The sequence below is a fragment of the Corvus cornix genome, chromosome 20 (genome assembly GCF_000738735.6).
Source record: "Corvus cornix cornix isolate S_Up_H32 chromosome 20, ASM73873v5, whole genome shotgun sequence".
NCBI lineage: Eukaryota > Metazoa > Chordata > Aves > Passeriformes > Corvidae > Corvus > Corvus cornix.
The window spans coordinates 4095683-4112677 of record NC_046349.1 but is presented as its reverse complement, the minus strand read 5'-3'; the positions used below and the strand labels follow the sequence as shown (position 1 = coordinate 4112677).

The 16995-nt window shown below is 47.7% G+C and overlaps 1 protein-coding gene across 1 annotated transcript; it reads right to left on the bottom strand.

The window, feature by feature from the left end:
• Nucleotides 1-6032: 6032 nt before the first annotated feature.
• ACTR5 (actin related protein 5) lies at nt 6033-15064 on the bottom strand. Its single transcript, XM_010397151.4, has 9 exons — nt 14676-15064; nt 13734-13963; nt 12740-12909; nt 11734-11951; nt 11215-11397; nt 9164-9286; nt 8489-8628; nt 7468-7600; nt 6033-6990 (listed from the first exon to the last, which is right to left on the bottom strand). Exons 1-9 carry the CDS (start codon nt 15057-15059, stop codon nt 6739-6741), a joined length of 1833 nt encoding a protein of 610 aa, XP_010395453.4. The 5' UTR covers nt 15060-15064; the 3' UTR covers nt 6033-6738.
• Between the last annotated feature and the right edge of the window lie 1931 nt (nt 15065-16995).

Sequence of the window (16995 nt, the reverse complement as noted above, 5' to 3'; positions counted from 1 at the left end):
AGCAGCGTGTGGCTGATGTGCGCTCCCCGGGCCATGTGCGGTGCCACCGCAGCGGGACAGCATCCCTGTCCCCGGGCTGGATGCGCCTGAGGACAGCCCGGCTCGGCTCTTCCCGTTCCCAGCCCAGGGGACACCGCCGGCGCTGAAAATCAAAGGCCTCCTGCGAACCGCGTCAGCCAAAAAGAGCATAAATAAAACCTACAGAGGAGTCACAGCAGTTCCCACAACAAGAAGTCACCAGCGGTTAACAAAGGATAAAAGCAAATAACCGAGCCCCCAGTTCCTTCCATCGGCACCACCCTGGAGCAGGAGGGTGTCCATCACTGCTGGAATCAAAGCCTTCCTCTCCATTGTTTCCCAGCAGCGAGGACAGCCCGTGGCCCTCTGCCACAGCAGAGAGGGATGAAAGGAGCCCGGAGCCCCCTTCACAGCGGGGCCCAGCGCTCCTCCTGCCGCTGCCCCGCGGAGCTGAGCAAAGCCCCTCTCGCAGAGCAGGAGCAGGGCCAGGCTCGCTGTGTCCTGTGCCAGCCCTTCACCGCTGGGGCACAGCTTGGGGCTGTCACAGCTGCCTCGCTGCAGCCTCAGCAACATCCCCAGCCCAGCGCTCCAGCACGATGCTCAGTCCAGAGTGGTGTTGCTACTCCAAACTCATCATCCTTGCTGAGCTCTGTAATTTGGGTACTTTAACCTTGCCTTTTAACACGTGTGAGGGCAAGGTTCTGTGGTGGATCCCATGCAAGGACTCCAGGAGCACTGCGTTCCCGTGTCCCTGGCTGTGTAGCACTGACCAGCTGGGATGATTCACCGTCCTCTCCCTGTTTTACACGCACATCACACTGCTCCTATTCCTACACTCCCCCCTCATCATCTCCTGCAGGTCACTTCCAGGACCAGGCTGGAGGAACCTCTGATCCAACAAACCTTTATGTTTATTAAGGGAAATTAATGACTGAGTCTGGATGAAAACGATTTTGACTTAACCGCTTTTATGGTGTCTTGTCTATATGGAAAGTTTGGCCAGATTGCAGCAGGAGTTCCACTGGTCTCCCCATCTACCTTTGCAAGGATACAAATCTCTGCTTTGTCCACTGGGAACTTGCTCCAACAGGGTCTTGATCATCTTATAACAACCAAGCAGAAAGCAGTTATTTAATAGGGAACTAAAAATTCTGTTCACCATTACCAGCAAAAAACCAAGGTTTGCTGTCATGGACTATCTTTCAGGGTGATTCGTATCCTAAATGGGGCTTTTCATGAGAAATCCACTTAGTATTCCTCTAAAATTCCAGGAGGGCGAAATCCCCCACTCCTTCTCTCATTAAGGATGAAAGAATGCCAGGTATGTGGCAGGAATCTGGGGTGAGAGGAGGAGTGGGGTATATTTTAACCAAGCTGTAGAGTGGGAAAAAGAAACTAGTCTAAGGACGAGGATATGAAATGCATTTCCCAGAGCTGAGAAGCAATGCCAGCCAGGAGCACTGTGCTAATGCACAAGGAACTGAGGAACAAAACTGAGCTTAAGGGTGACATATCATTGTGGATGTGTCCAAGAAAGTAGTTTGGGACCCTCTCAAGACATTTTGCCTCTGGAGCAACTGAGAGTTTATCAGCTGATGGCTTCTAGATCAAGTGGATTTATCTAAGTGTAGCAGACAAAACGCTGAAAGGCAGCTAGTGCTCAAGGTAAGGGGGTGACAGAGAAGTCTGTGTACCACAGGGGACTTCTGGTTGTTCTAGCAGGGACTGAGTTATTTCTAAAATTGCGTGGGGAAGCCCAGTGAAGGGGCTCTCTCAAAGGAGATCAGGAAGATCAGACCAACAGGACAGTTCCTCATCTGGACACAGTGGGGCTGCTGTTCAAGTGCAGAAACAAGTGTCAGTGAGGCAGGATAGTTTTACCCATTACTATTCTCCTTTGAAGAGAGTGAAAACACCCTGAAGAAAAAAACCTCCACATCAAAATGTTTAGTGGAAAGATAAGACTATTCAAAAACTGTTTGCACTGACTGGAACTTACTTCCAAGCAAGCTCAGACAAGGCAGTGAGCTTCCAGCCTCCCAAACTTGTACAGGACAGTTTTCCCACTTGGCATAAGGAGCCATTTAGGAGCATGGAGTGTGCTCCAGAGAGAGCTGCAGAAACAGGGTGATAGTTTAGAGGAGGAAAAATCAGCCTCTGCTGCAGCCAACAGCCTCCCAACCCTCCTGGGCATCAGGGCACTCAGGAAAGTGTCACCAAAGCAGCTTTGAGGCTTTGGGGGCTGCAGGTCACAACCATCCCTCAAAACTTCTCCTACTCAGAGGTCCACCATGCACCTTTGCCCTTCACCTAAACAAGGAAGGCACCCAGTGCACCGTGGTCTCCCTGCAATCCAATACTCTATCGCCCACTATAGTCCCAAGGAGCTCAAACAGAAGGAGCTTTCCAAAAGTCTCTCTCCTCTGGAATTCATTTGACATGGGTTTGAACAAAGCCACACTCCTTCCTTGCATGTTGTGATGCTCATTTGTCCAGCCAGACCTGCCACAAGCTTCCCTGGGGAGGAGCTTCCTCTTGCTGTAACAGCCTGACTGCTGGAAGTGCAGGAACTTGGATGCCTTCACAGAACATCACTGACAACATAAAAATGCTTTCCCCATCAGCACTGCATATTTACCTCCTGTCAGATGAAGGGACAAGCTGCTTCATACTTCTACTCAATTCTGAAATAATTTAAAAGCTAAAAAAATACTGTCCTGACTAAACCCAGGAATTTTAAGAGCACAAAAGTTTCTCAGTCAGACCATAAATCCAGCTTGCTTTGTACTCTGATAGCAGGGAACAGCAATTGCTTAAAAATAAAAGCATACCTGCACAGAGAGATTCTCACCATTCTTGAGACTTCTTCTGGCTTCAGGACATGAGTGGTTTGAAGGTTTTTCCACTTGGCACACTGTGCATAAGCACAGATGGACCAAGCCTCCACAATTTTACTTGCCCTCCCTCCTTCCCCAGAGGAGTTGTGCACTCTGTGAAAGCCTCAGCCAGCACCGCTCTCAGGTTGGCTTTGCTGAGACACAGAAGTGAGGGCAGAGCAACAGCCGTGAATTTTCACAAGCAAACATTGAATGAGCTGGATCCATGAAAACGGTTCTCTCATCACAGCCTCTGCTGCATTAGAAAATGGGAACCAAGTCCACTGCTCAAAAAGAGGAAGAAAAGACCCCCAAGGATGTAAAGAAAGCCATATAGTTTAAAAATAAACAGCAACAAAAAAATCCCTTGAAACTATGACACCTTGCTGACATGAGGGCTGAGCTCGTGTGAACACGGAGGGGGAAAAGGTGTTTGTCAACTACATAAAGGAAGCTGAGTGCCTGAAAAGAGCCTGGAAAACTCTTGGCAAACCATGCCTGGGGTTTGAGCCATTTCAAATCGAGTTCTGTTGAAGCTGCTGCTCAGGGAGCAGCTCACTCCCTGCACAGAGCAGTGGGAGTGAGCAAAGGGAATCAGCACAGCTGCTCTGTGCCTGGCATTCTGAACCACCGGGTGGAAATCCCACCATATGACTTTGGGGATAATGTTAAATCCATTACAGCATTCTCCCCTCCTCTGCTCATCCCACACAAGCTTCAAAACTTGTGGTTTATGACTGACTGCCAGAGGATCATTGTGGGCTGTCTCCGGAGGGATAATCCTACATTTTTAGTGACAGTTCACGGGCATCTTCTCTTTCTTCCGAGATGCTGTCTTACACAGCACATTAAGTATTCCAGAGATTAATAACTGGAGCAGAGAGTTCTAATCTTAGTGTCCTAGCAGAGATTTAGCAAAGAACATGTTTGAAGTTGCTGTGGCACAGGAAGCATAAGAAGCCTTGAAGCCCCAACGCGAGGCTCGCCGGCAGCTCCAAAGGAAATCTGGGACATGGGACACGTGATGGATGTTCAGTCTCCAGGGCTGCTCACTGACGTGGTGTTTCCACCCAGAGCAGGTCTTGGGGACCCTGTGAAAGGTGGGACCCAGTTTGAGCTCTCTTTTAAATAGACCAAACTCAGCATTGCTGTGAAACTGTACTTTTGTATTCTTTGACCTGAATTAGGGCATAGCTGAATTGTATAACCAGGTTACAGGTTGCTTTGAACTTCATTTACCAAGGACCACATGGGGACCACTTGACCATCTCAGACCTGGCAATGGCACTGGGTCAGCTGGGGGGACACGTGCCAGGATAAACACAGCACTGATTCTGAGGCTGCTGGCACAGCAGCTCGCTCAACAGCAGCCCTGCCATCACTTGGCAAAGGCCCTCACAGCAGCACTTTGAGCTTCCTGTCCACAGAAGGATTATTTTTCCTCCTACTGCTCCTCACACAACCAAAAGTCCCATTAAAAGGGGGCCCAGCTGGTGTCTTCTGGCCTGCTCCCCTCTCAGGGAGCATAAACCAATGACAGGAGATAGTCCAAGCCCCTTCTGGGTTTGGAGAGCCCTGTGCCACTTACATGGAAAACAACCAAATTCTTCTGCACCTGGGGATGAGAAAACCTTGCCACCAGTGTCACAATGGTGAAGCTCCACAAGGACTCCAACACTGCTGTCCAAAATTACACCGTTGTGTCCTCCTGTCCTCAGCACCACACCGTCCTTCCACTTCTCTCCTGCCAGCACCAATGCTCAGGTAGCACCACAGGAAATCATCACTGGGAAACTGAACTGAAATGGGTAAAATTCATCCCATTCTGCAATGTTCATGCTTTTCATGGCGCTGCTCCAAGCACCTGAATGGCCATCAGCACACTGAGAGCAGCCTGTGACAGTGATCCCCTTGTCCAAGCTCATCAGTTACTCCAGCTACTGTGGGCACAAAGTAACAAATTAACAGCTAATACTCAGGAGATTATAAAATTATGCTTCCTTAAAGCTGTTTAAGCAGCTGCTCTGGCACCTCTGTGCAGAATTAGACAGCTCTGCTTTGAATTAATGCAAGAGAAGTGGCTGGCACCATTTGGACAAAGATTTAGAATTCGTATAATCACGCATTATACACGCCCTTCCAGGCCCTCATTCTGGAACAGTTTTATGTACAGCACACTTATCTACTTAGCAGCCAACACCAAGTATGAGAACAATTTCCATACCTTGAGTAGTCCCTCTGCCTAAAGCAGCTAAAGATGGGCCAGAAAGGAGTCAAATAGCAAGGGGACGTCATTTACTCTGCTCCAGGTCACTGAGATCAGGCAAGACATGTTGGGGTTTAACTGTGCTGGTTTCACCACAACATGTTTTTCCACATTCTTTACCACCCATAGAATTCCAGTCCTAAAATCTGCCTCCAGGCAGCCAGGGATAGGATCAATAATCCAAATTTGAGGTCACCTGGAGGCAGCCAGCTCCCTTCTCCTGCCCTGCCCAACAGCCTGTGAGGAGCAGGCAAAGGCTACCAAGACCTGTGTTCCAGCTGGGACTGGCCAGTGCTGGGTGCCACAGGAACTGCGTGAGAGCAGATCTGCAACAACCCTCCCCTCACAGGCTCTCTGAAGAACACTCAGGACACAGGTGAGACCTCAATATTTGCCCACAAAATCCTCTTTTTAAAAAAACTGTAAATCTCAGTAATACTTTTGAATCCAAAAACCTCATCCTGTGGCAACAAACTTCAGCCCAAACAAGTTCCTCATGTTCTTTGCTCTGAATCTGCCAGATGACAACTTACCTTGGTGGTCTGCAGCCCTTGGGGCCAGCAAATCAGCACCTCTACACCTTCTTTGTATCAGTTATTGTCTGGTTACTTTCCCCATTACCTTGCCTTTTCCAGTTTTTGCCAAAGTGATGGAGTCCCCTTAGGTTTAGGTTCAGCATTCAGTATGGATTATTCTTTTGAGAAAGCAACAAGTTGATCAGTATAACAGCTGAATCCCCAGTTGAATTTAAGCTGGAACATATTGTACAGCAGGACAGCAGCCTGGCTGCAAACCTGTGTTTTTAAGCAAGGTACAACCAATCAAATCCATCCTTATTGCTCTAAAGAGGTGAAATCACTGAAACAGGTAAGTTAGTGGTAAAGCAAAAAGCTCTGCTTTATTGCTAAAACAACTTTTGATCCAAAAGTCCCATCAAAGAGCTGCCCTGCTCAGCGTGCAGAACCACTCAAGGGCTGCACAAAGCTCGCAGTGCCTCTGGACTGTGCTTTATGGAGGGCTGTGTCTTCATGTGCCCAGCTCTCCAGTTTCAACCTCAGCATCGATATCTCTGACACCAACGGAGACAAGAAGTACCCACTGCGTATTTGGTGGTGGTTTAGCAGAACGCGCGTAGCAGGAGGGAAGTGGAACAGAGGCCTCGGGAAGCGAGGCTGAGCTCAGCCCCTCTGGTGCCCGGCAGCACGAGCTGCCCGACATGTCCCGACAGACGACTTGAGACGAGCAAGGGGGACCCCTGCTGGGCTGCCGGCCTTGCTACAGCCCAGCCGCAGAAACAGCCATGTAAAACCAGGACATTTCATTACATTTTCAAAAGCTGTAAAACATACACTCTCCAAAACCCCTGAGCCTTACTACGCCAGTCTCTAAGAGGGTGCTTTCCTCTCCCCGAGCTGCTGTGTGTGAGCAGCACTGAGCGCTCCGGCCGTGCCAGCGTGTCCCATCCTTCTTGGCCAAGGGCCTGGATGGGATCTCAGTGCTCCTGAGCAGCCAGCGAGGCTCTGCCCTGCTGCACAGCAGGAACTCTTCCCTGCAGCTTTGTGGGTGCCAAGGGCAGGGCTATGCCTGCTCACTGGGGTTCCCTGTGCCCGAGGCTCTGCTGGGAGCCGACGCCTCGGCCGCCCGTGGGGCCGGCTTGGGAAGGCGAATGGGAACATAGACGTTGGAAGCACAGTGCTCCTTGAGGTATTCCCCCCCTTTCTCCTCATAGTCCTTCCTGGTTATCCAGCCTTCCTCACGGTTCGTGTATTCCACTGCCCAGTCCCTAGCCCCGTACCAGGCATCCAAGACAGGGCTGGAAGCAAGGTGAACCTGGATGGAAGGAAAACAGAAGAACAATGTCCATTCAGCACAGGAGATAAAAGCCCTTTTTACTCTGATTACAGTGGTATGTGACACAAACAACTGAATTTCAGAAATTTGAGCTGATTAGTCAGTGTCTCTCAGAAAGAGTAATGTTAGGAATGGGTTCAAGTGTGTTTTCACCTTGTTATCAATTCCTAAGCAATCAATCTGCAAATTTCCAGCCAAACACACTTGGGTGTGCACGATCCTTTAGCAGAAGCAGACTTTCCTTTTTTAAGGCATCGTCCCTACTCTCTATGCTGGAAGAGCAACCATATCTTTGTTTAACCTGCACCTTCTCAGGCCAAAGAGCTGTTTGCAGAGTGTTGTCTTAAAACCCTCTCCATGCCCATGCTCTAAGTAGCTCTGCTCTGCACCTCACCCAATTACACCTGAACACAGAAGTGCAGGCTGTTCACACAAACATCATGGCAATACACACACCTGAAAGGATGACTGGAACGGCCTCATTTCCAGGAGTTCCTTCTGGATTCTGGCTTTCAGTCCAGGGTACATCGTATTTCCACCAGTGAGGAAAACATTCTGGACAAGAAGAGCCTGTTGCTCCTTTGAATACCTGTGAAGAACAAGAACAACTTGAGCCTTTCTCAAGGACATCTGCCCTACGAACTGGAACAGCTGTGGGGAATACTGATACCTTGTCCCACGATTCACTTGGAGAAGCTCTCTTCATCTTCCTAGCACCAAAAACTTTTGTTTGTTTTCTGGAAATTCAAGGGGTGGCAGAAAAAATCCTGAAAGCACTCAGTACCCCGTAAATCAACAACTGGATTTCTCCCTTCTTTCCAGGGCTGGAATTCTTACCTTTCAGAAAATATGATCTCCTACATTCATACAGTTCTGGGGTGACATTTCATTAATGCTAATTTGTCTGGAAATGGCCAGCAAATGTGCCTATATCATAACTTTAAAATGTTACCCCTGATTTTGGTCTCTCAAAACCAGAGACTGCCAGCCCTGGTGCAAGGGTTTGTTGTTTCCCTCAATAACAAGTTGGACCAGGGATCTCTAAAGTGGAGTGTGTGCAGAATAATCCAGTGGGGTGCAGGAAGATAAATTGATAAATACATTTAAATAGTGTTTACTTCACCTTTGTCTCATCATTTTTTAAATTCTATTTTTCTATATGCTTTAAAATGTTTGTAAGACATTTGTTTAGTAGTAGCTGTAATTTATAAGTATACATATATTGGAGGGGTGTGCTCAAAAAGTTTTCATTGATGGGGCAATTGATCAAAAAACTTTGTAGATCCATTGACTTAAAACAAGCAGAGTTACACGTGGCTTTCAGAACAGGAAGGCAAGTCTAACCTGCAATGCTTGACCCCAGCAAAAAGAATTATTCCAACATAATTTCTCAAATTATTGTTAAACCCCCAGCATTTCAAAAGCTGGTATCAAATGAAGAATAGCTTGTCTGGCATAAATAGTTTTGTAAACTCACCTCTCAAGGACATACTGCATGGTTTCTGCTATACCAGCCTGGTCCTCTCCTATCAGGGAGGGCTGGAAAACAATCTCTGGAGCCCTGATTCTTTCAGTGCCAAGGAAAAGCTGATGGTACTCTGCCAGGTTAAACACGGGCTTTAAAAACATTGAGAAGTAGTGGGCAATTATGTTAAAGAACAGTAATATTCTAGAATAAGCAAAGTTTCCAAACAATTCTGTACGAAACCCAGATGGTAATGCTCTCATGGAGAAACAGCATGATGCTAAAGGTTCAAAAAAGGTCAGGGAAGCTGGACTTTTCCTAGGATTTATTCTGCTTGGAGCCCCCCAGTTCTAAGGCTCAACCTCACAAGTTGAAAGCTGTATCCACTGGGATGAGATACCAGGTATGGATCACAGACAAAAAAACTTCAGCAGGACTTTTTTCCTTAATAACACAGCACTGCTACACCAGGCACTGCCTGCAGAGTGAGCCAAGTGGGAATATTGTCCTTTTAAACCACCAGCTAAGATTGCCAGGACTTCTCCTCTCTTAATGTCCTGTTCAGGTAGTTTAAGCATCTCTTCCAAGAGCAGGCAAACAAAGTTTGCATGAGGAGAAATGTCAGCAGACTGGCTGGACAACTGGGATGCAAAGCCCTGGCACGAGGTGTAAATACAGAAACCAAACCTGCACTGCAGCAACAGGCTTCTCGACTTCAGGCTGCTCCTCAGCAAATAAAGGTTCAAACTCATTAATGCTTTCCACATCCTCCAGGGACTGTTCACTGCCCAGTGGATCCAAGTCAGGAGTCTGGAAACAGAGCAGGAATGTTATGGTAGGTTAGCTCAGGTGTGACTTCAGTTCTGGTGACATGGCTGGAAAACTCAAATCCCAACTTTTTAACATGCCTGAAAGCAAATATCCCCAGAAAATAGAAAGACAGACGTTCACTCAAAGCACAAAAATCAAACACTTCCAATAAATTTATCCCAATGCCAGGTCAGAAATCCAGGCCTCAGTCACCAGGCTGACTGCCAGGATCCCAGGCAGCCATGCCCTAAGCATAACAGCATATTAAAACTTAGTAAAATAGCTTTTTATATTGGTTAAAACTTGGTGCCCTCCCAGCACATCTAACTGCTCTATAATTACCATAGAATTCCCTATTTTGCTTGTGTGGGACTGGAAAACAAATATTTGCTAGTTACAAAGCCAGCACACTATGTTTGAGAGTTTCAACTGTCACGTATTTGCTCACAGGATGCACCAAACACCCTATTATTTTACACAGACGTGAAGCTCTTTCCTAATGAAAAGCATCACTCAAAATCCTACAAGACTCCTGTTGCGAGGTAGGAGCAGCATGTAATTATTTTTTGTGTTACACTGTTACCTCTGGGATTTTGTCGCAAAATATTTGTTGCGGTTATTTTAAACTTGAAACATTTGTTGCAATGCCAGGATGAGCTAAAATTATGTTCTTCAAACATTCTTAAGTATCTATTTTATATCTACTTAACTGCAATTACTCAAACTGAAGTTTAGCAGTGTTCGTCGTTTACAGCAAAAAATGCAGTAAGGTGAAGTTCTGTTAAATCCATTTCTATCTTTAAAAAAAAGACAAAACCAGAAACACACAGAACTCAGCTCAACACTTGCTCTGAAAAATGGATTCTGTGACAATTGTAGATGTTCTCTCAAGGCATCGACCACACAATAAGGCTTGTGGATTCATTCTGAGGTCTGAGATTGCACCTAGCAAAGAGCAGGAGTGTGGGAGATGTTGGAATTTAGGCACAGTCACTGAGAAAAATCACAGGTAGCTGCTAATCTTTCAATTCTCTTTTTTTTAGAGTATCCTCTTTTGACAGAAGGCAGAAAGATTCTTTACCACAATAAGCCCATCATCTCCTTGAATTTTGCTCAAGCACAATCATTCTGATTCTTGCACTGATAATCACAGAATCATGGAATGGTTTGGGTTGGAAGGGGCCTCAAAAGCTCATCCAGTTCCACCCACTGCCATGGGCAGCGACACCTTCCACTAAACCAGGTTGCTCCAAGCTGGCCTTGAACAGGGATGGGGCAGCCACAGCTTCTCCGGGCAACCTAAATAAGTTTCTCCCCTCTGTGCTTCAGTTTTCTGGTTTTCTCTCTACCTTTTCCCTGAACAGAGGCTGATAAAACTAAAAAAGCTCTGTCTTTTGTGACTTGAAAGGCAATTAAAAGCACGTGCACAACCAGCCTTAGAGCACCACTTAGCAGCAGCTGCTGTGTGCTGGGCCTGTGTTAGCCTGGCAAAGCAGACAAGGAGCTTCTCATCTTCAAGACAACTCCAACAACCAAGTGTAGCAATTAATCTTTCATTAAGGAACCAAAACAGAACATGCTGCTTAATTGCACCAAAAATAGCCAGAATGAAGGCAGGGTTGGTTGTTTACCATAAAGTTCTCTGCACCTGAAGGGGAAGAACAGAAGGGAAAACAAACACCGTTTTTAACAAAAAGATTGATGGGTTCCTCTGTATCTTTAATAGAAGGCTACTGAAGATTCAGGATGGTTGTCTCAGGACATTCTCTCTGAAAAGAGAGAAGCAGTTGCCAACTTAATAATGACTTGCAGTGTGTTAAAGAAAAAGCTTAGTTCATCAATGGAAGTCTGAAGGGACACATTTTCAAGCACAGAAGCTTAATTCCTTCAGAGACAAAATGAGCATTACATTGGTGAAAACATCCTACCTCTGGCTTGCTGTCCACAACATCTACTTCAATATTGACTTCTGACTGTAGGATCTTCTGCTTCGTTTGTTCAACAGACAGACTCAGTTTGTTGATGTAAGACTGAAGCTCTTCTGCAGAGTCCATGTTCAGCTCCACCAGAGCTTTGTGGAATTGATCCATCTGACCATCTTCTAAAAGTTCCTGCGGACAGATCAGAGTTGGCTGTGGTGAACAAAACAGGGCAATCACAGCTGTCAGCACTGCATGTACAGACACTCTGCTTGCATTACTAGACACTATGATGTGTACACTTTGACAGCATTTGAAGTATTTCCCAAAAGAAGTGCTGTTCAGGAGCTGAAAACACCCCCTGCATCAATAATCTCTGTTATCTTGCAAGTAACCTTGGAAAGCTCCTATCAGAGAACACCCAGGACAGTCACAGCTTCTTTACCACAATGTGTGACCTTCTGATAAAGCTCTGAGGGCAGCCTGCCCTCCTCCCAAGATACCACACTGAAACTTTGCCCTGATTACCTGCACATACAGCAACCTGTCCAGCCTCTCCTGGTCCAGCTGCAGTTTCTCCTCTCGGCGCCGCGCGTTGAGCTCCTGAAGCCGCCGCAGTTGCTGCTGCCTCTTCTCCTGCTTCTCCTCGGATGCCACAGTGCTGCCCAGCAGCTTGTTGGAGAAAGGCAGCTGCATCTTGTGCACATTGTTCTCATAGTACTCTGGGCACCGCCACTTCTGCAGCTCTGGAGGTTTGGAAAGCAAAGTAACTTTTTCTTCTGTCGGCCCAAAACAATGATTTGCGCATTGTGCCCACCCCCCGTGAAGGATGAAAGGTGAGGAAAGAAGGCAAAAATAGTCCAGCACAGAATTGTGCCGCCTCTTGGCAGCTGTCCCCAAGCTTGGTTGCCCCCTCTGAGCACTGCCTTCAGGTCACACACCCAGTGCAGGTGGCTCTGAGTGCTCCGACCTCTGGGAAACACCAAGTACTACGAAGTGCAAGTGCACACTGAAGTCTCTCTGTCCAAGAGGAGGGAGAGCTCTCACACATTTCTAAGGAAGGCCCATTCACAAGTGACAAATTTAAAAAACCACTTTTCCTCAGCTGCTACTTCAGATAACATTTGCCATGGAAATTATAAACCTTATTTAATTCACACAAAGTCATGAGAAATGTCCTGTGCAACTTGGGAAACCTTAGATATGAAACACAGAAATCCTAACCAACTTAGAGGTTTTGTTGACGTATAAAGGAAATAATAAGATAATTTCAAATTCTTTTCTGCTGAAACCATCCCAATTTTTATGTACAGCATAATACAGGGGTTTTTTGTAATAGTAGTAGTTAAATTTTATTTCTGTCTTAATTTTAAATGTTAAACCATTGCTAAGCACGAGGCAGGTTTCCACAAAGAAAGCAAAACAGCAGCAGAAAATTTCTGGAAGAATTCGAGCCAACTTCAAAACAAGAGGTCGAGAAGACAAATTCAGAGTGGGTGAGCATTATCTGGGGGTGAATTAGAGCTGGCTTTACCTTCTGTGTAGTCCTCTGCGATGTAGCTGTGCTCGTGCAGGATCTCCTCCATGCGGCTGAGGGTGATGGCTGCGAAATGCCCGGGGTACTTCAGCTGCAGCAGCCGCTGCAGGTACACGGCAGCCTGGCACCCGCCCAGGTTAATGCGCTTGCAGTTCTTGGCATCCAGCCTCAAAACGCAAACAGACACAGCTCACACTGGGGGAATCCACAGGAAAGCAAACACAGCTCCTGCTTTCCCTCGAATTATTTGGTTTCCATAGATGAATATTCACAGATAAATATTTCAAGGTTCAGTTGCCAGAGAATCTAACCCACCTGCTTTTCTCAGGCAACAGCACAATCACTGCTTTGTTTACTATGGTTTATTCTGAAAGGCTCTGTTCTGCCTTAAAAAAAACCCCCAAATACTAAGTAATTTTGGCTACAGCAAGGAGATGTTCTAACAAGAGAAGTGATGGTTAGTGGTGCTAAAAGTAGTTTTTTAACCTTTGTAACACTTCATGGTTGGATGGGTGTAAACCTTGAAAATTTGAAGCATTTATCAGATGTAATAAAGCCATTTCCTGCAGTAAGGATTAAAAAAGAGAAAAAAAGTAAAAAGAGAAAGTAGAGCAATGTAGCAGAATAACTGGAATGATAAAAGCCTCAAGCACTGCACAAATCCCACACACAGAGCACTTCATTTTGTCCCAAAGCTGCTTTAAAACCTAACATATGTTTTTTAATGCCCAGTTTCACCTGGGGCAGATACCCCCTTCTCCCTTTGAAAGTACACATCAAGGCATGAATAGCAACTAAAACACAACATTTACAAGAGCAGCACTGCTTCTTCAATTCAAAACTCAACAGAACTTAGCAAAATCTGCAGACCTGGTTTTAACTCATCAGTCTAAATTAATACAAGAGTTAATAGTGCAGGGCTGGAGGAACAGGTATTTGCATCACTTGAAAAGTCAGTGGCTGCACCAGACTTAAGACACCCAGAACTCACCTGCCTTCTAAGACTGGCAAAATGTGTGTACACTGGTACCCTGAGGATATCACCAAGCCACTGCAGGGCCAGCTCTGCCTTCTGCTGTGATAAAAACTGTACAGGCTGTCCACGCCATAGGACACTTTTGGCACTTGGTAGCATTCAAAGAGGAGCTCAGACATCATTTGCCTTGAGTACAGAGGATTGCAAACTGCTTCAGTCAGAACAATTGGGTGATCCACACAACCCTGGGAGAGACAAGGGGAAAGAACAGTAACAAAGGTACGAAGGGAAAATCCAGGGTTAGTTATCCTTGCTTCTTCTTTTAAGCATCAGCAAAAACTCCTCCAAAATGGCCACGAGAAAGCACTTTATGTGCAGACTATTAATCATGAAAGTTAAAGTATATCTAGTGTTTAAGAGGGTAAAAAAAATGTTAATGTTAATTCAACCAAAGAATAAACTCATAATGCTGGAGGAGAACGGGCTTTTAAAGGCATATATAAATTATAAAAAAATCTAAGTAACCAAAACCCATGCAATGAGGAGGTGAGTGAAAACCAGTGGCAGTTTAGCTCCACTCTGGGTAAAGCTTACAAACTGGTGTTGTCACGCAGGCAAAGGGCTCCATGGTCTGAGAAGCAACTCTCAGTACAGCTGGGTATACAGATGGTCAGTAAACACTACTGATAAGAGCATTAACCAACAGTGAGTTTAAGGCAGATTAGACATTAAGAAAAGATTCCTCCCTGTGAGAGTGGTGGGGCACTGGAACAGGTTGCCCAGGGAAGCTGCGGCCACCCCATCCCTGGAAGTGTCCGAGGCCAGGCTGCATGGAAATCTGAGCAACCTGGTCCAGTGGAAAGTGTCCCTGCCATGGCAGGGGGTGCAGCGAGGTGGTCTATAACGCCCCTTCCAGCCCAAACCACTCTGGGCGGCTCAGCCCCGGCCCGGCGGTACCTGCGAGGAGACGCCGAGGCGCTGGAAGACGTGGTCGAGGAGCAGCTCCTGCAGCTCCAGCTGGACGGGCACGTTGCGGTCGAAGGGCGAGCGCAGCAGCCACCGCAGGGGCTCGGGGCTGCCCAGGTCGTTCCCCACCTGCGTCTCCGCGCCGGCCCCGCCGCGGGCCCCGCGGCTCCGCGCCGCCAGCGAGCGGAACCGCAGCAGCGGCTCGGCGGGGACGGCGGGGTCGGGGCAGGCCCATCCCGCCCGCGTCTGGAAGGAGCCGTTGTCGATGACCAGCGGCACCGGGTGCGGGCTCCGCACGGCCGCGCTCGGCGCCAGCACCGGGTCCGGGGCCCAGCGCGCGTCCCGGAACGCGAACACCCGCGTGGGCGCCGCCATGGCGGGCGCGCCTCCCGCCGGCGTCCGGCCGGGAACGCGGGCGCGCACGGGGGTTCCGGGCGAAAGCGAGATTGCCTTAAGTGAGCGCGTTCTGCCGTGGGAGATCTTTGTGTGCTCCCAGGCCTAACCGGCAGGAGAGCTGACCTAACCCGTGGGACAGGCAGCAGTCGGCATAGAATCACAGAACGGACCTTAAAGATCTCATTCCAGCCCCTGCCATGGGCAGGGACACCTTCCACTATCCCAGATTGCTCCAAGCCCTGTCCAGCCTGGCCTTGGACACTGCCAGGGATCCAGGGGCAGCCACAGCTTCTCTGGGCACCCTGTGCCAGGGCCTCACCACCCTCACAGTAAAAAAAAATTCTTCCTAAGAGCCAACCTTAATTTTCCCTCTTTCAATTTGTACCCATTACTCCTTGTCCTGTCACTACAGCTCCTGAGGAAGAGTCATTCCCCAGCTTCCCTCTAGCCCCTCACACACTGGAGAGATGCTGTGAGGTCTCCACACAACCTTCTCCAGCTTGAACATCCCCAGCTCTCTCAGCCTGTCTCTGCAGAGAAGGTGGTCCAGTGCCCTCAGCAGCTTTGTGGCCTCCTGTGGACTTGCTGCAGCAGTTCCATGTCCATCGGATGTTGGAGACACCAGAACTGTGTGCAGTATTTGAAGTGGGGTCTCACTAGAGCAGAGTAGAGGGGGACAGTCATCTATTCCCATCTGCTATCATCCCTTGGAGAATCATTTGGGTTAGAAAAGACCTCTGAGATCATCGACTCCAACCTGTGACCCAGCACAAACTTGTCAATTAATGATCAGAGCCTCATCCAGTCTTGGATATTGTCCTTCCTGAATCGAAGGGCCCAGAACTGGACACAGGGCTCGAGATGACCCTCACTGGTGCCCAGCACAGGGGAGAAATCACTTTCCTGGTCCTGCTGGTCACATTATTCCTAAGACAGGCCAGGATGCCATTGAATTTCTTGGCCCCCTGGGCACACCTGGCTCATGTTCAGCCACTGTCCACCAGCACCCCCAGGGTGGAACCTGTCAAGATTATTTTAAATCAGGATGTTCTTTGATGTAAGACCTTTGTATGCTTTCAAGCCTAATGAGCAAGAAAGGAGACCTCGTCAGTGGAACACGGAGCAGTATCATCCCTTAGTCAAGGACATCCTGAAGCTTTAAGGATGTAGTAAATGAAGTTAATTCAACCAAACAACAAACTCATAATGGTGGAGGAGAACGAACAAGCTTTAAGGATGTCGTAAATGAAGATGTTGATGTAGATCTATGTATATATTATATATTGCTAACCTCAAGGTCCTTGTGTTCTAGGGCTGAACATGTTCATTATAATACTAAAAAAAGACTCTTCCCCTGAGAATGCACAGAAATTGGCTGGGCTGACGTAACTTGAATGGAAATTACTGAGCAATCCTAACAGAGGGGCTGTGTTGGCAAAGTCACTAACTCTGAATTTCTGTGTATAAATAGCAGGGAAAGTCCATGGGGGTGTGCTGGATTTGTGGAATACCACTGAGCACGCAGGCTGGGGCAGCTCTGAAGTAAACAATCCTTGTCTCTCTCAAGTGTGTCATTATTGGCTTGTTGCACACCAGGTAACAAATCCAATTTTGTGGGTATCACCATCAGCCTGGGGGCTCGGCTGTACCCCTGTTCCCCTTCACACTGGGCCCCCCTGTCCTTTAAACTTGGGCTGTGAAACCTCCCCAAGGACTGTGGCTCGTGTGGAGGTGAAACCCCACAGCCCTGGCCCATGCCACTTGCCCAGGAGGTCACTGACACAGCTCAGGCATCTCCCACTCCTGTGCCCCCAGCCCCTCTGGAGATATGGGAAATGGGGAGGGCCTTTCCCCCTTATTTCAATCCCCCATTCCCTGGGGAGATGGGTTCCAGGGGGGATCCATCCTGCCACAG